General features: G+C 26.6%; 2 protein-coding genes across 6 annotated transcripts in view; one reads left to right on the top strand and one right to left on the bottom strand.

Annotated features, from left to right (window-relative positions):
- The window catches only part of LOC108562722 (trace amine-associated receptor 5), a gene marked incomplete at its 3' end in the record, with an annotated part of 51201 nt that extends 34030 nt beyond the window's left edge, over positions 1-17171 (bottom strand). Inside the window, exon 1 of the mRNA XM_017921136.1 lies at positions 17069-17171. The remainder of the gene's footprint in view (positions 1-17068) is intronic.
- A 6110-nt stretch (positions 17172-23281) lies between these two features.
- The window catches only part of LOC108562723, a 30962-nt gene continuing 26777 nt past the window's right edge, over positions 23282-27466 (top strand). For all 5 annotated transcript variants that reach the window (XM_017921139.1, XM_017921137.1, XM_017921142.1 and 2 more), the window contains exons 1-2: positions 23282-23563; positions 27049-27236. In XM_017921139.1, the coding sequence (XP_017776628.1) occupies positions 23361-23563; positions 27049-27236 (391 nt within the window). In that variant the 5' untranslated portion in view covers positions 23282-23360. The remainder of the gene's footprint in view (positions 23564-27048; positions 27237-27466) is intronic.

The following is a 27466-nucleotide window of genomic DNA, read 5'->3' as shown; positions in this document are numbered from 1 at the left end:
TTTATATTCAATAATTAATTTAATAAACATACACATTATACACATAATTAATTATTATTGAAATGCTAATTTAATAAATATTGTTATTAAAAGAAAAATACATTTCATAATAGTGCATACTTCTGTTATGTGTAGCGCTTCCATAAACGGTTAACCGGTTTTACTGGTAAAAAATTTAATTAGAAATACCGTTAATATATTTTAACTATTCAAAGTGATGAAGAAAATTAAAAGTAATGAAGATGTTTTACAAAAAAACAATAGTTAAAATTCATTTTACTTATTCTAGATCGTCGCACAAATTGTTCGGATGTTGTACAATTTTTGCACAATTCGCTCAATCCTTTGCTCCTAAATTTAGGAATATCCATCAATTTATAATTTATTTCAATTTAATTAATCTACCATTACTAAAACTACTGTTTGAATATGGTATAACTGTCGTTAAAATAATGAAAATTCGATTAAGTCTGAATGATTTAAATTTGCTTTTAATTCTCAGAAAAACTGCACATCACTATCTAAAAAGTGTATTGACAGATATTGCAATGTATTAAATTTAAATTAAATTTTTCTTAGAATTTAATAGTTATTCGCCTTTTACACATAACATTTTCAATTAAAAATTAAACAGTAAATTTGTTGTATACATTGTAATTTTAAGAGTAAAGTTTTTAGGATCTACTTACTACTGATTAACATTTACATTATTTTTTGCGTAAATATAAAACATTGTCATTCGTTTTCTGCAATCTGCAGTTGCATTTTAATTAATTATGCAGTGCGAGTGCTCTTGTCATGGCAGTAAAACTGTTACTGTTCTACGTCATATTCAAAGTGAGCGAAATAAATGTAATCCAACTCGGCATCGTATTGGAAAAGGCTGTAGCGTTAAAGCGAACCTCCCACGAGAGTGACTTTAAATATTAATAAAGTATCTCCCAACATTTGGAAGGGCTCCAGTTGAATATCGAACAGAAAGTGTGTCTGGGTCATTGCATGTCTTCTCGAACAATTCCCAAGCGGAAATTTTTTGGCGTAGGCGATTTTTTTTCTTCTTCTCCATCCCTTTTGCGTGAGTGAAATAACGGCGGCTGCGGTGGGTGTGCCTGGATTTCTAGGGTAGATTAAGTGCACACGAATGGGGGACCGGCCAGCTAATAACGGCTGATTTACAGTGATCACACAATGAAAGAGGTAGTGAGATAGAGAAAGTGTGTGCCTGAATGTGTGTGTGTGTATATATGTATGTGTATATATGCTTGTTTGTGTGTGTGTGCAAGTGTGCGCTAGGGAGAAAGAGAGAACACCCCGAGATAACGGCATAAATGTCTGATAGGCTGATAGCACACTTGTGGATATATTAGGCATGGAATGGACTCCGGAATGGGTTTCTAAAGGACACGAATCACACCCATGGTCATAAACACTCTTGGTTTCTTAAATCTGCCTTAGAGGACGTTCTTAATATAAACTACTTTTGGGATTCAATGGGACATTCATTTTTAGACAAGCATTGTACATGCAACCATTCAATTTAACAATATATAAAGGATTAAACTAATAATTAATGAAATAATTATATTTTATTAAGTCATGAATACGTACCCTATTATAGTTACTAAATGTTATTCCCTACTGTCAACATTTTATATATTCAATAAATATACATAACTCAAGACAAAACATTAAAAAATATTAATTATCACTAAGTAACCAATGAATATGAAATTTAGTACAGTTAGTATAGTTTATAAACTATCCTAGATTAACTTAATAAACAGTAAGACATCGTTTAGCGCTCCCTCGATTAATGCTGATTTGCTATAACGCGGTTTGCAGAAAACCTTAAAACAGCAAATTTACCCGCATTCAAATTATTGCGGCATTTCGTTGATTCGCATATAATACGATTATTATCGAACACGTTGCTCTATGCTTCTCCAGAATCTATGCTTGTTTGAGATGTAGATGATTATGATATCAAAGAGTTACTGCAGGTTTCTGATGACGGCCTTACCAACGACGACGTTCAATAACTGGCATAACAATGAAGATCGAAGAAAGTGAAAATAGTGATTCTGAAGAACTTGCTACAGATTTTCTTAGAAAAAATTTAGAAACAATAACCGATATCGTTGATCAAATTATAGCAAATGATCCAAATTTTGACAAGATTACAAAAGCAAAGTAACAACATTTGTTTATTGAAAGAAAAAGAAAGCCAAAATATCAGAGGAGCCAGGACCTTTATCACAAAAATAAAATTAATATTTTTGTGTGAAAAATTTTGTGTTATATTGAAAATTACTATAAATACAACTTAAAATTAAAGTAATTTTTTTGTTCCCGTTTCCCTATTTGCTATGTGTTAAAATGACCTCCTATAACTCTGTTTCGTTTAGCGCTCTATCTTCAAGAACGCATCTAAAGCGCTAAAATGTATATAGCATCTATGTTGATGGAGGATTCTATCTAGCGCTTTCATTACCGGTAAACGGTTTACAGTTTTACCGTTCAAAATATTACCGAAATTACTCGAAAAATGTTGACAACAAATACCGGTAATTTCAATCATTTGTAATTTGAATATAATTGCAGAATAACCAAATGAAATTTCCACCTTCTCATAGAAAAACCAACGAATGGGTAATACTATTTACTAATTAAAAATCGGAACATTTCAATTAATTTAATTATATTCACAAATCATTAAGAAAATCTATTACAAAGTAATTTAAAACAAGAGAAATGGATAAAATAATTACAAAAGTTTCAGCAATTACAATATAAAATGCTTGGAAATTATTTTTTTGAAAATATTTTTATAAATTATGATTAACAAACTTATCTAAATCTAAATTTTTGAACATATGTTCACACTTTATGTAACTCTTATCTCTTTAGCTTTTATATAATCTACTAACATACTATTAATGCTTGAATGTTTGAATATAAATTAATGTTTTTTAGACAATGAAAAATTGACAAATAGTGATTTTTTTCAATGAAACCTCGAATTAAATAAGTCCATTACAAAAAACAATCTTAATTCGTCATCTTGAATCAAATATTAATGAATAATTCCTCAATGTAGTAAAGAATATTATCTTCAATGAAATGAAGATAATATTCTTGTTTTCAAATAATCCTAAATTCTTTTTTTGGAACTTAACTCTTTGTTTGAAGAAAGTCTTCGATCAATGCGGATTCACTATAGGACGGTTTGTAAATTTAAAAACAAACTAAATTTTAATTAAGCATAATAAAAATAAATTCGTAAAAATTCGTAATCAAAATTTGTTTTGTTCTATAAAGTCACAGGTGTCTTTTTATTTTTATGTGATTTTTAAAGTCTTTGATTTTTATGGTTTTAAGCAGTGCGGGATACTGGCGAAAGACTTACTACGCGAGGAATTGCTGTAATTCCTTAACATCACATGTGTTGTAAAGAATAATAGGTATTAACCCTTGCAATAAGAGAATTCCCTTCCAGTTTCAGCTAATATTTCATACACTTCTATATAGATTGCATTAACTGGAAACATATTGCTGTTGTCTTTGTCATTCTGAGATAAATTCGAGCCACCCAAATTGCAGACATTACTCGCAAACTTTAATTAACGAATATCATATATAGTAACGGTTTGTGCTAACGGTAACGTATAATTAACACAAGACAAATTATCTTAATTCATATTTAGTTACTTAATTCCTTTGTTTCCGAAACAATAGTTTTATTTTTCCTTTTCCAGTTTCGGACGCTTGGTCCTATTGTAATTAGCACAATATAAAAGGACACAAAAAACCTATTTATATAGAAAAACAAGAAAGAATTATAATGGAATAAAACTTATTTTTATCTGACTTTAAATTTCTTTTAGGGAAACGTTCAATTTTTTTATCAAACCATGAAAATGGAAGTACAATACATTCAGTTTCATTGAAACTTCGAGTGAATCCTTTAAATTGTTTCGCAATTAAATACTTTCAAGCAATTACTTGCAGCTCTGAATAAGCGCTGGCAATTAAAGGATTTATGAGTGCTTCTCCACTTCTTTTTGGATTCGTTGTAATAATAGAAGAAAGATGAATTGCACTGTTTTCGGATGTTTGTCATTTAGTAACGAGGTAATAAATAATATAAAAGGAGATTTATGAATGCAGTAATAATTCCGGTCGTCTAAATACAATCAGAAGATGTATTTATACATGCACATTACATATGTATGCACAATAAAGATTCAAGCTACAACATTGATGATTTATGATATTTTTTATGTTTGGTTATAATGGTTAGTGCACATCGCGCCTGAATGTATTCTTTAATGAAAGACACGTGTACGGAAATAATACACATCTCGGACGCAGTGAGTACGAACCATTATATTAACAAATGTCCTTATTAATAATAAATTACAAGGCATTAATATTTATATTGAATTATAAGTATGAACATATATAACAAGGATCGTAAAATCACGGTCACGGAGCAGGGACGTTTTATACATTAGGCACACTAACCGCAGCGTCTAGGAGTCTTGAGTTCTTTGGGGCATACGGGTCTTTTTGGGGCCCTCAAAGAGTATATAAACTCCTCCCCGATTGTGATCTAGTCTTGAAAAACCGGAACAAATAAAAAAAAACAAGTAAAAGTTAGCAATTAACATATTGTATTTTTTAAGTAGTACATGAGGAATCAAATTGTTCGACAATACACTCGGATATATAAATGATGAGATATATAAGAAATTTTAGAATTCAACCCCCTGCCCGTTATCATGTATTAACAGTTGTTTAAATCATGAAGGTAATACCAGAGTAAATTAAAATATTTGATGTAATAAGTACATATGTTCACTAATATAACAGTGCCCACAAAAATCTTAATGTGGCTCTTTTTGTTACTATAAATTTAATAGATTAAGATAGCAAAAAGATCCGCACACAACATTCAACTCAACAGAAGATCCATCGAGTAAATAATAAACATTACTAATATATAAAATAATCCGTTAATCAAATAAACTGATTTCCAAATATGAACTACTATTACATATTTTTTATACAATTTAAGTAACGATAATGGTCGAAACTAGATAAGTTTCCCTTTTTAGACTGTTTATTGTAGTCTGACTGATTATATTATTTATTTACTTATTACAAAATATTTTTTATGGTAAAATATAAAATTTATACATGATTTCTATAGACACTACAATTAAATATAATTTTCAATAAAAAAGAATAGTAAACACATAATAAAAAGAGCAAAAATTCCAATAATATAGTGAAATAAAAGCAAAATAAATTATTAATATTATTAATTTGTTGGTCTTTTTATTATTAAAAATAAAATTATAAATAATTAAATTATCAAATTTCTTGTAATTTATTAATTTAATTTATTTTTAAAATAATTCAATATATTCTGAAAATGTTTACGTTATTAAAAAAAACTCAATAAGTATATTTTGTAATATAAAATTGATAAAACTCTTCAAAACAGCCATTGCATGCTTTAGTTGAAAGCATCAAACCATAAAGGAATCGCTGCAGAAACTAATCTAGGTCAAGAGAACACCGAGTTATTGAAAAATTTGTATTGGTTTCTTACGATGTAAATAATTATTTTCAACGAAGCCATTGTAAGAAAAATAACAATTTTACGGACAAGTCAATATTTTATACTAATCTTATATTAATTATTATCAATAAATAATCATCACAAAATAATTTGTATTATGCGGCAACTAACATTTAACGATAAAACTGTCCATTTTTATATTTTTTTTTATATAACATATGATCACTCTAGGACTAAATGATGCTATTAGCTTAGTCTGTCGCACCCTTCATTCTCATACTTAGCGCTACATTTTGTTTGTTAAATGGACAACATTATTTATACTGTAAATGCCATAACATTAGTTCAACTTAATAACATTTAATATTTCGTGTTATGCAATAAATTATTATTATTAATATAATTATAAAACAATATTAATAGTATTATTTTATATATTAATTAATAAAATAACTGTCTGTTTAGATATTTTAGAATTTAATATAACACAATTGAAAAAAAGTTGTATAAATTCCGAATTGTGTTATTAATTGGTGTCGCCGGACTGTTTGAAACCGGATAAATTGAGGTACAAACCGCATACAAATAAACTGAATAAAAAGAGATTTAATTATATAAAAGGAATAAACGATCATTTGTGTTTAAAAAAATCTGTATATTAAATTTTATTTTGTTATTTTTTTTATTCAAAACAAATTATAATTAAACCTGATTATAATGAATCCAATCTGATTTCAGTAGTATTATTTATTTAAAAAAAAATGGTATTCATTAATGGTATTAATTAACAAAACAATAATCTAAAATAATTAAAAAATATATTTAATAAATAAAACATTAGTATGTAAAATATGTATATGTATTTTTTTTTACAAGTTAAAAAGAAATTAAAAATAACCCAAATTTGAAGAACAATATAAAATAATATATAAAATCCTTTCAAGGAAATGTAATTAATTTCACTAAAAATGCTTTTCATATTTCATATTTATTCATAATTACTTAATTGAAGTACGTTCTTAATTAATGATTACATTACATAAAGAATATTTCTATATAAAATGTTTAAATGTTTAAAGTTTAAAGCTTTGATGTTTTTTTTTATAGAAAATATAATTATCAATAGATCAATTCATTCTCACTGAATAATTGTTACATCTAATTATTAATAAATTAAAAGCAATACTGGAAGAAGAAAATAAAATATGAAATAATTAATAAATAAAATCCGTACAGAATTTTAATTGGATTGCCTTTATTCAATTCCTGCTTTGAAACCAGACATTTAATTATGTCTTCGTTTGGTAATTTCCGGCATTACACAAACACCACAAACAACCAACAACAGATGCTGTACATCCTGTATCACATCTCCTTTCAGATCTTAAGAGCAAACCAAATTAAGAATATACCATAGCTCCAATTAATCCCGGACCATCCTTGAACGTATATAAATAAATAAATTTGTGATTTAGGAGGCAATCTCGAAAACCGTTTCCATTCCGGAAATAAAGTTACGCCACCTCATTATAAATCCCTTTTGGTAACGGCAAAACTTAAATTCTAGTACACACGTATATACGTATATATACACACACATATATCCTTGTAATAAATAAGAAAGGGGATTTTAAATCGTTCCAAAATAGGAGGGAAAAAAAAAGAATAAGGAACGAACATGGCAGATTTATGTTTCGAGGCAATGGCTTTAAAATGAAAATCATTTCTTCTTCACAAAGTGTGAGGATTTTTTTTTTCTTTCTTTCTTATTCTCATCTTTTTCTCTTCTTTTCTTTATTATTTTATTTCATCTGAAGAAAAGTAACTTTGGGACAAAGTTATTCTCAGAATCACATCGCTTTCTCATTAAACTTGTCGCTGCGATCGTAAAAAACGCAGCTTCTGTTTTTAAAAAGTTTGAGCTCACCTAATACCCTGCATAGGAATTAGGAATAACTGTTATTGAAGTAAAATCCAACATTTTCGGTTTGCCTTTATTAATATAGAGATTTATTGAAAACGAACATATGACAAAGCTATAATAGTACTGTTATATAGAAATATGTTTATTTACAGCGACCGTCATCTATTCCTGACAGAGACCATTCAAAATAGTTTTTTTTTTGATAATATAAATTTACATATCAGGGTTTTGTTATATATCAGGTAAATACGAAAAGTGTTAATAATGTGGGGTAAAGTTTTTAAGAAACCTTCGAATAAATCTCTAGAGATTTTTTATGCTATTGGCTCTATTTTAAATATATATAAATGAAATTCCATACATTATTAATTGTATTCGAATATACACAAATACCTTAATTAGCATATATGAAATATGTGTTTCGCGAAAATACTTCTTTTACTTTGTAAGGACAAAGAAAATATTTTTAAATTTTTGGTTGTTAGCATTTTTTGATAAGGTCTTTCTTAATTTAATCTTAATTTATTTGTGTTCATAAGTATCTTTTTTTATATTTTTCACAAACGTACCATATTTTTGGGAGTATAAAACGCAATTTATTACATAAGACACATTCCTATTTTAAATTGATTTTTATATTTAAAAATGGTATTTGGTAATGGTACATTCTTGTTACTGCAAATGATTGAATACATTAAATTTTTTTATAGAAATATATTAAAAAAAATCATATTAGAAAATTGAAAATTTTCCTTTTTTTGTTAATAGTCTAATTATAAATAAATGAACAATCAACATTTTTTTATGTATATTGATTAAAGTATTTGTATTTATAAATAAAATATAAAATTATATAATAACAACAAAAGAAATCAGATAATAACAATTTGGAGCAAAAGAAAAATAAATTCATTCAACCATATTAATGTTAACATAATTTAAAACTTAAGACCTTTTTATTTTCATTACTTTTAATTACACTGGTTGTGGTTGTGTATGTTTTTTCTGAAACATATAAACTTTATTAACATAGGAATATAAAGTTGTATTTGAGATTTATGAAAATGTATACATATACAACAATTATCTTTCACATTTTAAAAAAATACATAACTAATTACGCTTGTTAAAATGAATGAAACATACTAGAGTCGTGTATACATACTTGTTCTACAGAGCACTACAATTCACGCAAATTGTAAATGCACATATATCCAATTCCATGGTTTGCCCCAACCCTTCCCGTATCGTACTTTCTTTTAAAATGTGACCCATTGTTGGAATTGTTGGCCAAAATTAATTCACAGTGTGTATGTGCAATTAAATTAAGACCCTGAATATGCAATAAGCCACAGTAAATTCGAAGTAAGAGCGTTCTCCACATCCCTCCGTTTACATTCTCACTGCCTCCGTCTCTCTTCTGCTCATGTAAAGACATAACGTACACATCTTATTCCACTTAGGAAAATTACCCAGTCAACATGAATTTATAACGTGACTGTACAAGAGAGGGGGAGAATCAGTGAGAGAGAATATTTCAGGTACAATCAATCAATTCAACTCGTTCAATATTTATGTATCTTAACGATTGATTTGCATCTGGGATTAATTAAAAACGCCATCGGCAACGCGCCGACGATTCAGCAAATCCTTTTTTTTTTCCTATACTGTAAATTTACCGAATCTGCAAATAACACATAATATATTTAAAAAGTATTTCTCTGATGTTTTCATTAAAGCAGTAATCTTGTTTTGTACACTTGATTTATTACTTTTTAATTATTTACTCAAATCTTCAAAATACTAAACTAATTACATTACAATTATAATTTATTATTTTTTTCAAATTTATTACACGTCTCATATAATATACAGCAATATCTCAGTAATATCAGTTTTGCCAATATACCGCACCTCACATAGAGACTGGATAGAATAAAAGATAACTAATGTATAAAAAATAATATTGTATACTAATTTAAAAAAAAAAGTTTTTATTTCGCTTAATTATTATTATTAAATATTTAGTTATATTCAATATAATGAACATATTTAATATTAATAACTATAAAATATGTAATAAAACAAGATAAATTTGTGCACGTATTCATGCGACTATTGAGACTATTGATATTAATGTATGTTTATATCAAAAATATCTTCGAATTAAATCGATAATAATATGACATTATAAATTGAAACAAATCAGTGGAAAGGCGTATGGTCAATAGCTTATTCTAACAATTGGACAATTTTTATTTTATTATGTTTATAATTATATGAACATGTTATTATTTATTATATGCTGAGACTGATATAAAGATTATTATTGAAAAAAACAGGTAATACTTATTTCTTATATTTTTAAATCCTTCACATAAAGTTTATGAAACTTTCGTATTTTTTTTCATATTAACCAACAACATGAATTGTTGTTATATTTTTAATTTATAAAGCAATTTGAAAGAAATGGATAACAATATTTATTTAACTAAACATTATTTTAAAAAAAATGTCTGTGAAAAGAAAATAAATAATACGAATGACATGTTATAGTATATTTTTAGCAACAGATTCAAATAACAACATAAATATTTTTTTAATAAATAAAAGTTTTTTCATTTACCCTTCCTCCTTTTTCTTCTACCCTCCTAAACGTAAAAGGTATTTACATTATGCTAACCAAACTTTCAAGGACGGTTACTCCCTCTTATTTAAATATTGACAAAATTACTTTTCATCAAAATCAACAGCTCATTTCTTTATCAACATAAAAAAAAATTTAGCACTTCTTACGCTTCCTTTGAATTAATAAAATATTTACAGTTTTAACAGTCATATAAAAAAAATAATAATTAAAAAAGGGGCTATTGACCATAGGTTTTTAAGCTATAAGTTTTCAATTATTTATTTTTATCATTTCTCGTATTTTTCAAATGTTGACGTATGTTATTGAAGTAGGAACCAAATAGTTTTTCTATAATTTTTATAAATAATATCAGATTACAGTTATTTTTTTATAAATTAATATTGCTGCTAATTAATATGAGTGTTTCAAGATCTTTATAATATAAGTTTAAACATTTAAAGTATAAAATTATTTTTTTGTTTAATTATTTCTTTGAAACGGGACAATAATATCATGTTTTGATATTCATTCATTTTTCCATGTACTGGATTGAAAATTATTAAATTTATAGCAGTTCGAAATGGAATAGAAATTATAATAATATTCATAGTTTGTATCTTCAGAAACTAATCGAAGAATTTCTCAAAAAACTATTATTTTAATTTTTCTATCAAAAAATAATACAAATATATCAAAAGGTTGCTGCAAACTATGCGTGTAAAAATAAATATGTAACACCCGTCTTTTCATATCGATGCAGCAATAACTTACTTTCAACAGTTCTTTAAAAGATATTCCCTTGTATTAAATCAATATTCCTACTTAAAGTTTTAGTAATAACGCTTCATTTAAACCTCTTCCTGTTTATAGGTCAACAATATTATTGAGCTTTCCAAACTTTTATTTCAAATATTATATATATTTACGTGAAAATAAAATAATATCTATTTCTGTTATTATTGTAATAATTTAAATTAGAAATGTAAAATTTATAAAAAAATACAAATTAATAATATAAATTAATATATAATTCTAAATAATTGTATTATTTTTATGGAACAAAATGAAAAATCAATTACAATTTCATTTAAATAATTTTAGTTAATAAATGTTAAAGAAAATATTAAAAAATAACTATACACTATTATTTTGCGCTGTGGTCAGCTCAGCTTTGAAATAAATAATTTATTAAATTATTAAACTAGCGAGATAATTATCATTAAATTTGTATTGTTTTGCAAAACTTTAATAAACGGGTCAACTATGAATTTCCAATGTACGTCTTAGGAATATCGAATGTATTAAATAATTTGCTTGTTTTTTGCTGGGAGGATTAATACTATCGGATTGAATAATAAATTATAATAATAGATTTTCTTCTCAATTCAGTACGGAAGCGAGTTAATGTAAATGAATATTTAATTTAGTCTTAGAGTATTCTTGATCTCAATTAAGTTGTCCATCCGATAGTGTGGATCAAATAAAAGAAAATAAAGTTTTCAACCCAGTTTCGGTCGATTGTTAGTGGTTGTGCGCTCGGTGTGTGTGTGTGTGCATCCCACCAAAAGAGACTAGTTATACTGGGAGGTTTTGGCCGTCCTGTCCGGTTGAATTCTGCACGAAACTCCGGCCCTCTTCTATGGGGAGACATAAAACATTCAGCCTCCGTCCGATGAAATGTTTCTCGACTATATAAACCCCCTACAAAGTGATGTCCGCTCTCCTTCGCACAATCGTTTTCAACTCTATTAGAAGAGACCCTACGCGAATATAATATTATATATTATATTGTCCCTCCTTTGTTCGTTCTTAATGGACATACTCCTCGCCAGATCTCCTCTTAGGCCGACTACCAAATTATTATCAAGACCAGACGAAAGGTTTAATCAATATCCAATATTGCACTTCGTTTCTTTTATACCCTAATTTAGATGTGACACAGGTCATTAGCTCTATCCTCAAAGTTCAAAGAAACTAACATTATGACATGAAAATTCATGCTTATTTTTTTTTAATTTGAAAGGACAAAAGAACACAACAACAGAAAATTAAAACAAATACATAATCCATTAATGACTCTAATGTATTCTCCTTTTTTATTAAAAAAATAATAATAATATTAATTAATAGTTAATAAATAATAATTTTAAAATCATTGACGAGCATATTTATAGCACATCGCAAACAGATTTGGAGGCTTTATTCTCTTGATTGAACGCGAACAGAAGGAGGTGTCACTTTTTCTACTTGTCAATCCATATTGAAAGCGTATTATTCAATAAAGTAATAAATGTAACGTAAAAGTAAATACAATATCTCATAGAGTAGAAAATTTTCTTTCTTTACTATTTTTTTGACTTTTGGTGCGAATTTGAATTTGAAAAAAAAAGCGGACAGAACTTATGTCAATACCTAATATAATGAAATACATAAAACATATTAACATAATAAACATGACAGAAAACATAAACTATATTCTTAAGATACAAAAAATATATAATATAATGTTGGTAATAAAAAATTAATTAATAAAAATATGATGTATATTTTATAACGTTAAATAGTATTTTTTAGTAGTTAAAATATGTAAATACTACATTAAAATAGTTGTTTGTCAAAAATATATGTACAGAAAATCGGTAAGGGTTTAAATCTATTTTATATCAATAATGTAGTTGTATATAAAGTGGAAACATTTATTAATAATCATCAACATGAAAATTGAATAGTTTTTCATAAAAAAATCTATATAAAGTATATATATAAAGATTGAAATTATCTATTTTGTATTTATTTTAGTGTATTTAAATATATTTTATAAATTACTTTATTTGAATATAAAAACATGGTATTTAAAATTTAATTACTGATTAATAAAGTACATAATTTAATTAATATATTATACATTTTTGAATTTATTGAAAATAATAAAATACTTTACTTGTGGTCAACAATGCTGTGTATGTATATAGGATCAACTATGCAATAAATTGTTTATTAATACTAAATTTATAATCAATAATCAATTTAACACTAAAACTACCGACATTTAATAATATACCTATTTATAATATGACCGGTGGTCAACATGATCCGAATTTTATTTATATATATACTTACAATAATCTGTTGCAATATATCAAAAAAAAACACAATAAAATAAAAAATTAAATATAATCCAATGAAAAAAAAACGGCCGAAAATATGCATACAATAGATGCAATAGTATATTCCACATGTATTTTGCTAATATCCCTGATCTAAAATTATTCAATTATTTTAATTTCATCATTATGCCTGTGTTTTTTATTGTTATATACATATTTTATTTGCATTTATATTACATATATTGTAGTAACTTGAAATCAGAAATTAGTTAAGCATTATGTGGCTAAGAGACTTCTTAATTCCGCGAAATAATCTAAATAGTTCATCCAATATTTAAATTAATTTATATAATACTACAAAACATAACTGTCACAATTTTGTATTTCATGCAAATTCTGTTATATAAATATTAAATTAGCAATCACAGAGGTGATTGGATTGCAAACAGATCGAACATGGTACACGTTCACGAAAGATTTATATGTCCGTACAACAAAAACTTGTTCGGATATGAAATACCTTACCGATCGAATGACTTTAATTTTGGAAGCTAACGCTTGGAGATATGATGATTAAACAGCATTTGAAATCGATAATCCGTTAACGAACTCTTAAATAACAAACGGATTATGTTTGTTAACCGATGTAAATTAAAAATAGCATATAACAAAAATAATATAGAAGTACTTTATTAAATTCAAATAAATAATGCATTTTAGTTTCATACATTGCAATGATTTATTATTAATATTTAATTTTCAATGAATTTTATATATTAAAATATCCTACCTTTATTAACAATATGCAAAATATATTATATTATCAATAATCTTTCTGATTGAACTTTAATGAAATTTAATTAAAACTATTTCAGTTAAAATAACTATCGTAAGTAGTAAGTAGACTTTGTATGTTGTTATACAATGAATTTTGTTCAGTTTTAATTATATTATTATAATATAATTAGAAAACAGTGCAACCTCCTAATGACTAAAAAAACATAACATTAAACATTTGACTTTCTACATTGTTAAAAAAAAGTTATTTACTTGTGTCAATTTTAATATTATTTTGAAAGAAGTGGAATATCTTTCACAATGCCCAAATCCAGTCCTAAAAAACCCTACGTATCCGAATTCTATCCCTTAAATTAATTTCCAAAGACACAAATATTTGCTCTCTCTCTCCAAATTCTGTAAATCTCAATATACTTATAATTCCTTCTTTCGTTTCAATAGCTGCTATTTTCTTTCTTTTTTCATTTGCTATAAGTTATAAGACATGTTCTAATTTACATTATGTTAATTCTTTATATTTAGAGTTATTTTGTTTTCTATTTATATTATGTTGTTTATTGTTGTTGGATGCATTTTATGTTTTTTTTGTTTATAATTCTTGACAATTAATCAAAATTATTATTTTTATTAACTATTAAGTTATTGTTTTTTCTATTAAAATTTCCAAGTTATTATCATTATTTATTTGTATCAGATTTGAAATAAAAATAGTTTTTCAACAAAAATATTAGTCAATGTAGAAACAAGTTATATTTGTGAGAAATGTCCTTGAAGTTTCTACACTTAGTTAAGGATTATAACAATACATAAACCGCACACATTATTTTAATGATAATTGTGTGTAAGATACTTCATACATATTGCTTCTACGCTGATATCAAATTACATAAGTTTAACTACTTACTTACGCACAAGTTAAACTAATCTTATCATTGCATATGGAAACTAAGAGTAATAATATATCTAATATATTTCTGTAAATTACATCTATGCAAATAATATGATTAATCACAGGTATTTATTTAATTCTTATGAAATAAATAAAAATAAAAATTGGCATCTTAAGTACCGATAACTTTTTGATCTCGCAAAAATAATCTATAATAATACAAATACGCTATTAATTGGCATTGGCATCATTGTATTGCATGCTATGGTATCATAATTCTAGTGGTACTCGAGATTCCATATTTTGAGTTTAGTGGTCCGTGAGGTCAAAAAGATTGGGGACCGCTGTTATAGGAGGATTTAATGAGTAATTTGTTAATTATATTTATAAATAATAAATATATTAATCAATAACTCATATAAATAATTGATGAAAATCATGATTTCATTTTTTTTTTAATATTTATATTTTAGAATGTTTACAAATTATTTATAAATATTCTTTACTATAAACTTTTAATATAATAATAAATAAAATTTATTGTACACAAAATAAGTTATTGACCAAAATATTTCCGCCTAACTTTGAATATATTAACTGTAAAGCCTATAAACATTAGAATTTAATCTAAAAAATATGGTAATTTAACCAAAAATCAGTTTACTAAAAGTTCTGAAATATATTTGAAACTCTTAAAGTTCCCCGTTAATCCTTCGTTTTATATGCAAACACTGTACAGATTACTTGCCAAACACTGGTATAAAGCAGCATGTTTTCTACACTTACACATAGAGATAGTGGCGCAAATTCAAAGTAAACGAAATTGCAGAATATATTATACATAAACAACATATTCAAATGCACTTCCAAATTTACTCTAGCTTTGCGAATGTCCTAATTTATTCGTATACCACAAACTTTACGATTGACTCAATAATATGTATGTATGAAATGATTTTACATTTATTATTACAAAACTTAATTATTTTTTTATTTCATCCATTTATTATTAATTTAAAACAAAAACGAAAAATATTTTTGAAATGTTATTAGTAATTATTGCTATATTTAATTAAAAAATATTGTTGTTAATATTTTTAATGCGAATTTATTTTAAAATTTATTTAATTATACTTTAAAAACATAATTCCTTTTTATTTACATCTATGTTCCAATTGATTTGACGAATAAATGTATTTACTCTATGAAATAATATCCAATTAGATTTTGCAAAAAAAAATTATATATCCACTGTGCATACTTACTATAATAAGAAAAAGAAGGTATAGTAACGTAGTACATATATCGCAAATATTAAGACATAAAATTATACAAATTTTAAAAATAGTATTTTTTAGTAAATATAAGTAGAAACTATTTGTAGTTATATAATATTATTAAATAATTATAATTGGCTTCTTTAAAATAAAAAGAAAAGAAATAAAAGAAAATTGTATTTTTAAGAAAATTTAAATATTAAAAAAAATATAATAAACGAGTACAAAAATTTTATGAGTTAATATAAAATTAATTTGAAAAATCAATAAGTTCATTGCTTATTAAAATATGCATTGAATATATTTTTTCAAAATAATAAAATAAATTGTATATCTCTTTACAAAACTTTGCTAATGGAAGAATCTTTTGAAAAATATTGAAATAACTTTATAGAATATTTCAGATCTGTTTATCAAAACTTCAAAAAAAATTCAATATATTTTTTTTGTAGACAAACATAAATGTGCTTCGACTTGTTATTATGAGGGCAGTGCAGTGGCTTTTAAGAAATGCTTTCCTGGATGCTCTTTTTTTATATATTGTGGAAAACTTTCCTTTGTGCCACTCTGTATATTCGTCCACGATAAAAAAAAAACCTGGCGTGAGGTCGACCTCGAAATGGAATCATAAAAAGTTTCACAAGTCATTAAATTACACGCCGCTCTAACTTTAACTGTCGTAAATAATTATTTTCCATTTACTTTGCCAATTCTGTCCACGTTATAAATGTACGTATCATATTTCTAGTGTTTCACCCATAGAAATAAAAAAAAAATCAAAAGAAGAATTTCAAGTCGGAATAAATAAAAGAAATAAATATATTTTTAAATATTTATTATATAAAAATATCACATACCTTTAAAGTTTGTTTATATTTCACTTTTTGAATTATCGCTGGTTACGAGCGTCACGAAATTTGCGGTGGATGCGCCGGGTGTATATGATGCTTCCGACTACGCGTATATACCGATGGAAACTGCTGCATCCAGCATCCACTGAACCGTATGTGTTTGTGCCGGAGAATCATCCCGGCAGTCCGGCGCACTTGAGGGCCTCCGGTGCCGCCGCAAAAGGGCTGAAGGGGGGAAATTCCCTCTGATTTTTCGGCGAACTGATTTCGACATCGAAGGTCGTCGAATTTTCCAACTCCGTGTCTCACCTTTTTTTTCTGCCACCGTATCCTGTTTAGCTGGAATCCTTGTTCGATTCGCGGTATACTAATTTCCTCGAACTTAATCACGGGATAAAGCTTTCGCGAGTACGGAGAACGTAATAAAATCTGGAAATTACTTGATATTATTCCAAGAAAACTTTTAGGGATTACTTGTAGCGAAAGAAATGCCGCATATTCTGGCGGTAAACAGTAAATCGTATTAGCGGGCCAACGAGTTTTGTTTGTAAATTTATTTGGGAAAATCGAAACGCAAAGCAGTTTTTCTATCCTTAATACCACTCACTTTATTCTTCTATTTCGTAGTTATTTCTTCACAGTATGCTTTCCAATAACTTGTTTTCTGTTTTATTTTATTATTTGCTAAATCATAGTGTTGCCAAAAACATTAAGCTCTCTATATTTTTGTTTATCTACAACAGTCTACCAGGAACAATTTACAAATAACGTCGTTTTTAAATTGAAATGAATGAAGAAATTATTGTTAGAATAAATAACAAAAATAATGAAACATTTAATAATTTCTTATGTAAAAATTAATAAAAATAAATTTTACAAAAAGTTCAAGTTCAAAACTATGAAATATTAACAATATACTATTTATAAAAGTATCTATATAGAATATTGAATAGTTTATTATAATTTATTTAATTAAATAAATTTTACATTACGGAAATAATTGAAGCACAGTGGTTGTGGTAATTTATTTGTTTGTATATTAATACTTTCCATTGTATATAAAATATTTTGCATCTAATCAAGTCTGTTTTTGTGCAGTTTATGCGAGATGTACAGGTTGCTATATGAACACTACCCGATTCAGATATAGAAGACAAAAAACAAAATTTAAATAATAAAATTGACTAAGATATCGAAGAAAAACCAGATAATGAAGATGATAAACGTCAAGAACCATACACAATTCCTATGAATAGTAGGTAGGTAGGTAGGTAGGTGGCCATAAACAACGTGCCATGTGCCTATCAAAATTTAAATATTTTTTAAGCATTATTGTATCTGATAGGCCGGATGGTGGCATTTGGTACTTTCTAGTTTGAATACCTATTTAGGAAGCCATAGGAGAGAGTTCTTGTATGAGTACCATACAATATTTTATAATAAAAAATATTTTCTATTTATCATAAATTCAGGTCTGGAAGGAATAAAACAATGAAATTTATAATATTGACAGGACAAAATCGATATATGAAAAATAAATAACTAAGTTTATATTTTTATCTATTTATACTTCAGACGAAAGAAAATTATGGTAATTTGTAAAACCAGGCATAAGGTCTGGAGACCATAAAAATAACGATACATAATGCTGAAAGATGTTTTTTTTTAACTTCCCTATGCATATGATTTTAATAATATTACTGTTATATTTTTTCTGACGAAAAATCTTATGTGAAATTATTAAATAGATTTTATAATATAAAATAACACAGAAACACAGAAAAATCACATATCTTTAATTTAAAAACATTAATTAAATTTAATTCATATTTACTTTTTTCTACAATAAATGATAAAATTACAGTGTCTAAAAAAGGAGAAGGAAATAATAACAGTTTTTTCAAATCCGATTTTTTTTACAGGTTTTTTTGAAGAAAATGCATATAAAAAACCGGTTTTGGAGCATAGGTCAATGCTATATAAAAATGAATTAATTATTTTAATAATTTGATTAAAAACGTAAACATTTTCAGATAAAATCGCCTGTGGTATAATACGGGAATATTGTTAAATAATAAGTTTTATGAAACAAAGGAAAAATCAGGAAGGAATTAAGTCATATATTCATTAATATAAAACGAGATTTAGAGGTCTTGATAGAAATGCAAAGAACATTTAGATATTGTCGTCTATATTTCTTCAATAGCTTTAAAGTGTAAGATGATTAAGTTTACAATGAAAATGATGAAAAAGAAAATCAAGGCATAGTTTTAAAAAAAATCTATGGAAAAATAAGTCACAAATATCTTGAAAAAACTATGTCCTGTCGTAAGACACACAAATGGAGTTTTTAGTTTTATTAAGTAAAACAAGGACCTGCGTGAGCAATAGATCTGCACATGTATACTATTTAAAATCATTTTTTTTTCTGAGAAAAATAAAATAATATTTTGTAGTTATACGTTTTTATATAGTTTTGTATGGAGTACATTTTATGTTCTTATAGTTTTATATAATATATATTTTTTAATGTTGTATATATTAAATAAATAAAAAAATCATTTCTCTCTATTTTTTTGGGAATATTTACAAATCATTTTAAACCGGTTTTATAGACAAATTGAGTTTCCAAAACCAGATTATTTAAAAGAAATTTTGTACAAATCCTAGTAAGACATGCATTGTGCCATAACATGTTTTTTTTATTCTACAGAGAATTATATCAAGGGATTTTTTTACTTATTACTCTAAAGTATATTCACTTACACCAGCATTACCCATTATGATATTTTTCAGTTGTCATTTTAGTTTAGTTTGGTAAAATACCCATTTTACTGAACCCCGAATATTAGAAAAAATAAAATAAATCAATAATTCATTATAATAGCTCTGATGCATTTATGAAATAATCGGCTTACCCATAGTATGTACTTAATTATTATACAAACAGAAATACTGAGAACGGTATCCCTATGGTCTAAAATAGAACCAATAAAAATATTTAAATAAAATCACATACAAAAACATTTTTATACAATAACAATATTAATTAAATAAAAATCAACTCATAATCATTAATAATAATTAATGTAAATAACTTTTTTAACATTGAGATAATTTTAAGATCGCGGTTGACATTAAATGGATAATCTTTCCCGGTGGATAGTTATTATTATGATGATATTTTTTAATTTTAATTTGTAGGTTGCCTGTCGTATTGTAGGTTAACTTCAGTAGTATATTGATGCTCTGCGATTCCACTATTTCCTTTCACTGTGAATCTGCTGCTATACTTAACACTGTCATTGTCCATCGACTTGGCTTAAGGTCCATGTGCTGAACCTCATTCATTTTTCTGTCTATCTGTGATGAACGATGGCCGTATTGCTGTAAGCACCGAGAGGGCTCACAAAGTATCTGGCTTGACCAGTATTTGAACCTGTGCCCACTAGCACGTGGGTAGGGAGACTTAACCATTCGGCAATTAGTCGCCGTAATGTAAATAACTGAACAAATAATAATGCAAAAATTGTAATAATCAACTCAATTTAGATATTATAAATTAATTAAGTTTATATACAATGAACACACTTATGCAATTATACTAATGCAATCAGCGAAGTTTTTATATAATACGATATACATTTATAGCGCAAGGACGGTTCTCGAAATTGTATATATACAAATGGAAAAGCTGTTAATAGTTAATTATTATAAATTAAATTTTCGCACGTTGAACTCGTTACGTGGACGTATAACATATTCTGCCATCAGAATATGGTACAATGCACGAAATACAATTAAATAAATTTATTTGCATTGCTAATTTTAATTCGTATAAAATCATATTCATATATTTTGGTTTTGATTGCGTTGATTTATTTACCATCAGAAAATTTAATTACCATATTTTTTTTATTTAGTCAAATGTGATTTTCCCCGTATTTTAGAGCAGTGTTTCTCAAACTTTTTGGTCAGCGATCCCGTTTGCACTCAAAAAATTTAAAGGACCCCCGAAGAATGAAAAAAGTATAAAATCGACTTCCCACGTATTTTTTGTTTGTTTTGTTATAGTGAAAATATGTCGAAATACATATAGAATCGAGAAAGATATTAAAGTCGAGGAGGCACGTATGCAAAAGTCTTTATATACACTCTCGAGTATATCCGAGCAAATACTCTCTTTTACATGCCAAGAACTGGTGATCCAAGCCTAGCAATTCATCCAGAACGCAGTCACCAAACTCTGCTCCACGTTCGTATTTCATCTAACCAATTTAAGAAACAAACATTTTTTAATAGAAATTTAAGTTATACTATTAAAATTATAAAATAATTACTTCTCCGACATTGTGAACGCATTCTTTCATCATAGATTCTCACACATGTTTCATTTGTCCAATTTAAGAAACAAACGTTATTATTAATAGAAATTTAATTCAACTATTTAAACTATAAAATAATTACTTATATGGGAATTCGATTCGACAACAATGCCCATTTCTTAAGACTTATATTATTTTATAAGTAATTCGAATTTTTACCAATAATTATATTATCATTATCATCAATATTCTGTCAATATTGGAAAATCGTACTTTAAGAACATAGGTCTGTTTCTGTAGTTTTCCATATTATTCAGTGAATCATTCATTGTTGCAAGTTTACACTGCTCAAATGAACAATGAACCAACGGGTGGATATGATCTCAACCCTATTTTGTCTTCTTGTTTTGTAAAACATCCATTGACGCAACAACTGTAACCCATTATAATACACAACATGTATTAATTATTAATGTGAAGAATAATTGAAGAAATGTTTGGAATGTTTGTTACTTACTTGCTTGACTTCTCAAGTTTTATGATTAATTAAACATTTGCAAAAGTTACGAATGATGCCGAATTCATCCGATTTATCTTCTTGTACCCATGAAACATAAAGATTTTACCAAAGCAAAATGAGATGTCTACAATAGCCGTTGGAAGTGAAGGCAAGCTGCTCTGACTGTTCCTTTTAGGAGACCAAAGACGCTGTGTGATGGCGTGCCATTGCAAATCTAAAAATCGAGTAGCGCCTTCAAGCAAAAAAATTATGGATTAAGGCAAAATAGCAACATAACTTCAATTTGATGTATTTTTGCTTATTATTCAAGACTTAATCAATGTCAGTATGGTGAATGTGTTAGGTTGACGTTTAGTCAGAATGACATCAATATCACGATGTTATAAAATTAATGTCACAATGACGTCTGTTAAAATAATAATTTACAGAAAATTATTGTAATTTCATACCACCAATATATTATCAAAAAATTAATACGACAACAAATATACGATTTATGGAGTGAAGTTACTTTATCTACTATCTAAAATAATTAATATTAGAATAAGCTTATAATTAATATAAATGTAACAATAACATTAATAATAGTAACAATATACAGTCGATTCCGCTTAATTGGGACAACGGTTAATATCGACAGCCGCTTATTACAGACAAATCCTAAAGAACTGAAACAAAACCGAGAAAATAACAAAAAATGACTCCGCTTTTTTCGGGATAATGTTCCGTTTAATCGAGACAGTAACTGTGTGTGAATTCCCGTCATTTTTGTATCACTTCATTCTTGGAAAAACAGAATGCAAACCACTTCCGCAGAACAAATTCTTCCAGAAGTTTGAACAACACAATTTTTCTTTTAGAATATAATATATACATACATATTTATTGTTTCAGGGTGACTAATAGCCGAATGGTTAACTCTCCCTACCCACAATTTCCTTGGCGCCGGTTCGAATCCTGGTCAAGCCAGGCCCTTTGTAAGCACTCTCAGTGCTTGCAGCACAAGGGCCATCGTTCATCCCAGAATGGTACAGTTTTGGAACATACAATTTTGTGCAAATTAGTAAATAAAATATTTAAAAAACACTAATCATGTATTTTTTTGTGAAACTTCGGATAATTGGGCCATTCGCTTAATAGGGACAAAATGTACTAGTCCCGATGTGTCCCGATTAAGCGGAATCATCTGTATATTTCAAGAAACATCCAATTTGTAATAAAAAAATTCCTTACTTCCAATATGTATTTACTCTTGATAGGATTATTGTTGACTATAATCGGATTAGTTCTACAGAATTTTTTTGTGCGAAAGGGAGCAGGAAAAAAATTCTTGTAGGGAATCCATACATAGTTAGGTTAGTAGTACAACAGAAGTTATATGCGTCAGTGAAATTAAAGACCTCACGCGTTTCGCAACACATAGACCTAATTTATTTAAAAATACAATGAGCAAATGAACAAAATGAATAATAAACTAGTTCTATTTTTACTAATTATTTGTGAAGTAAATTTGTGCAATTGTTTATCGAATTGTACTGTCTCAGTAATATCGAATTCTACAACTTTTAATAACAAAACAATTTTCTTATCCGACGATGACTTACATAACGACACTGAATGTGATAACATTGCAGTGAAAGATGAAGAAAACCTTACGTAAGTTTTAATGTATATCCATTGTGAAGCAAAAAAATGAATCCATACGTAACCTTGTTTAAGATTTACATAAATATAAATTGAATTAGTCGATAATATTTTCTGTAGATCATTACATATTAATTATATTATTATGTTATGAGGGAATAATATTTATTCGCAATGATTAAAATATATTTTTATTTCTGATAATCAGTTAATAACTTATTATTCTGCTACCCTTTCGGTGCTTCTAACAAAATATGAATTATACATAAAAAAATTGTGTAAAACGTGTAGAACGTTGACGAATTTCTTAATGTGTAAATCAGTAAAAAATAAAAAAAACTGCTTTTAACATTTTTATAAATAACGTACTAAAATAAACCTGCAGAAAAAATGAAATAATGCCAAATACGAATAAAAAGAAGATCAAAATGAATGGACATACTTTGTAAAGCTTATAATTTTCAGATAACAGGAAATACTGAATTGAAATACGTAATTTATATGGGCAGTGTCAATTGACTATTTTTTTTAATTCGGCACTTTACCCATATATCAGTAAGTGGATTGAGTGACAAGCTGTCGCTGTAAACCTATGTAAACCCATAATTGACGTCATATTTTATAGTGCAATGCCAATACGTATATTTTAGGATACCTCAATAATCTTTCACTATCAAATCAAATTTATAAACATTAACCTGACCTTTTTTATTTATCTAATTATATTAGATTATATTATTCAGTACAGCTGTTATTGTGTTACCTTTTAGTAGTTGCGCCCCCCTTGAAATCTTAAAATATTTTCACGGTCAGCACATCACGTAGCATAATAAACAAAAATAATCATATTAAAATAGTAAATGTAATAATAACAATGATATTTATTGCAACATTACAAAAAAAAAACATAATTTTACATTTCCAAATAATAAGAATAATAATGAAACAAAAACACAGTGCATATATTTACATATAGTAACAAAAACCGTTCAAATATAATAATAATTCATAAATAAAAAATCAAAAGTTAATCGGACTTCTGGTATATTTTGGGACTTTTATTATAATATTTTGAAAGTAATTTGAAAATAAAATTTACTTATGAGTGCACAAATATGTGTCATCTTTCGAAAAAAGAGATCTATATCATATTTGGGTAACCAGAGAACACAGAACAGTTGAAAATAAAGATTGTCTTAGTTCATGTAAACAATTAATTAAATATTATTATTATTAAATATACCTTAAACATAAATAATTACTTCTGACCAAAGGGCAAATACAATATTAAAATTATTATATTTATAATTTATTATTATCATTACTAATATAATATAAATTAATTGGTTACATAACAAAACAGAAATTATTATTATATTTGATTGTTTATTTTATTGGTACATTCATGGGAGTGTATATACTGAATAGAAAATAAAAACTGTTTTATACAAAAAAAAATATCTAACATATTTAAATTTACTTACATTTATATTGTATTTTTTTATATATTTGTATCAATGAAACTAGTCGGTTTTTCATTTTTGCAAATTCTTGTAGTAGTTCATCAATGTTAATTAACTCAATCTCGTTTTCAATTAAAATAATTGCCAAACCATTCATTTTTCCCTGGGCCATGTTTGATCGCACGTAATTGTTAATTATTTTTAATTTAGAAAAAGTTCTCCCATCCTTACGAACTGAAACTGTTTAAGTCAATAGAACTCTTAATGCAATCAGTGCATTTGGAAAAATGTCTGATTCTTCGTAAAAAAAATCTGTCTCTGAATTAAAATTAGTCTGGAAATTATAAGGACTTTTGTTTTGATGGTTGAAAAATTGACATTTTCTATAGCTTTTTTTACTGTATCAACAATGACCAAATAAATGGAATGACAAACACTTGAAACTAAAATCATATTAATGTGAGAGTACAGACCTCGCATAGTGGCTTCATTGTCATATTCTTGTCCAAAAATTCTTTAGAACTAGGCTATTTTAATTCAAAGAAATTAAAACAGCCTAAGTTTACTCGGTTGTATCTACAATGTTAATAAATTCCAAAAAAATCTAAGGAACATCTAGAATTATCTTCATATTATTTTTTCGACACTCATGGAATTATCTGTGAGAAGATGGTTGTAAGCCATTGTCAATTAATTCCCATGGCTACGATTTTCATTACAAACATGGTAAACCCCTTAAAATATTGTAGAATTAAAAAGATTATTTACTGGTATTTTTTGACAACTTAATACCTTCTGATTCAAATACTGGTCAAACTTTCGTCAAAAATATTTACAAAAATACCGTTAGGTATTTTTCTTTATAATTTTAAAATTTGTACTTTAATAATTTTATTTTTACCACGTAATAAGTGTAAATTCGAAAATAAACTTTAGTTGTCTATGACACTTATATCAAAGGACTAATACCATTTTTTTAGATCTAAGCGTCTTTTATTTAAGCCACACATTTCGCATAAGCTATAAACCGGGCCTAGGCCATATTAATCAGTTTCAATTATTTGTCTAGTTTTATTTAAATTCAATCTATAAAACCTGTCTTTGTAATCTGTCTTATAATAATTATATTAATAATATTTTTATTAATTTATATTCATATGAATACTAATATAAATAGTACATATTATAATAAAAAAATAAATATCATTATTAATATTATTTATTATGTTATACCTTGCCAAGTGCTATTTGAATCAATTTGAATACACTATAATCCGGTATGAAAATTTTAAAACAAACTAAATTTAAATTCAGCAAAATTGTAATAAATTGGCACATTACATTATTTTTTATATATAAAAATGTACTCTTTACACAGTCAAGTCTATTTTGTATGTATTTAGTTCCTGGATTAATTGGATTTCAATAATTGAATAAATATATATTTCTGTTATTCACAATAGTGATGTTTACAATCGACGTCGTTTTTAGAACTTAGTGTGAACTTACACAAAAACATATGTATTTTATAAAATTCTTATGACAAATGATATAAAATATAGGATTTCTGTTTTAATGCCACCATTTTTGCCATCTGTTATTATAATATGTAGTCAAGTTAAGAATTTCATAAATACAGGTAATTTTTTTATTGGAAAATTATTTTATGAAAATATATGAAATTCATTTTTTATAAAATACACAAATTTGTTTTTAATATATACAGCAGTACCTCATATAGTGCGGATAATCGTCTATATACCAAACGGTTTGAAACAGGATTAATTGAGAAAATAAGTGATATAGAATAAAAAAGAGACTTGAAAGAAAAACAGTTCATTTATGTATATTTATTTTTATTTTTCTGAATTAAAATTTACACATTAAGTGAGGTATTTCAATATTTATAAGACAATACAAAATTAGCATAATTTACAAATTAAGTTTATGTATTATTATAAGCGATGTGTAATATTACTAAATTTTATTGTAACATACGTTGTTAAGGTTTTCTAACAAATTATGTTGTTGTAGTTCAAACTGGACCTGGACGGGAACTTACGAAGGATACAAAAAGCCCGAAGGCACCGGGAGGAAACTCCAGTTTCCAGTATGTCCCGATGGAGAAGCTGTTGTCGCAGAAAGCCTTCAGGAGATCCAGTCACCATTCAGTTTCTTCTCCACGTTGATGGGATCTTTACAACCTGCTCGATTCCCCTTAGGTAACTGTCGCATAATGGATCAGAGCCACGACTCCACATCTCCACGTCTATCTTAAAGTCATCCGAACAGCAACGATAATTAACTATTAATATTTACATTTATTTAAAAAAATGATACAGTTTTCCGTTGCGTGTTAAAAAAAACGATGATAATCATTTTAATTTAGATGAAATTTAATGTGCAAAAAACACGAGTGCGGATGCAGCAAAATGTTGAATTATTGAATTAT

Source organism: Nicrophorus vespilloides, unplaced genomic scaffold (genome assembly GCF_001412225.1).
Source record: "Nicrophorus vespilloides isolate i.1.1-1 unplaced genomic scaffold, Nicve_v1.0, whole genome shotgun sequence".
Classification (NCBI taxonomy): Eukaryota; Metazoa; Arthropoda; class Insecta; order Coleoptera; family Silphidae; genus Nicrophorus; species Nicrophorus vespilloides.
This window is presented reverse-complemented; position numbering and strand designations above follow the sequence as displayed.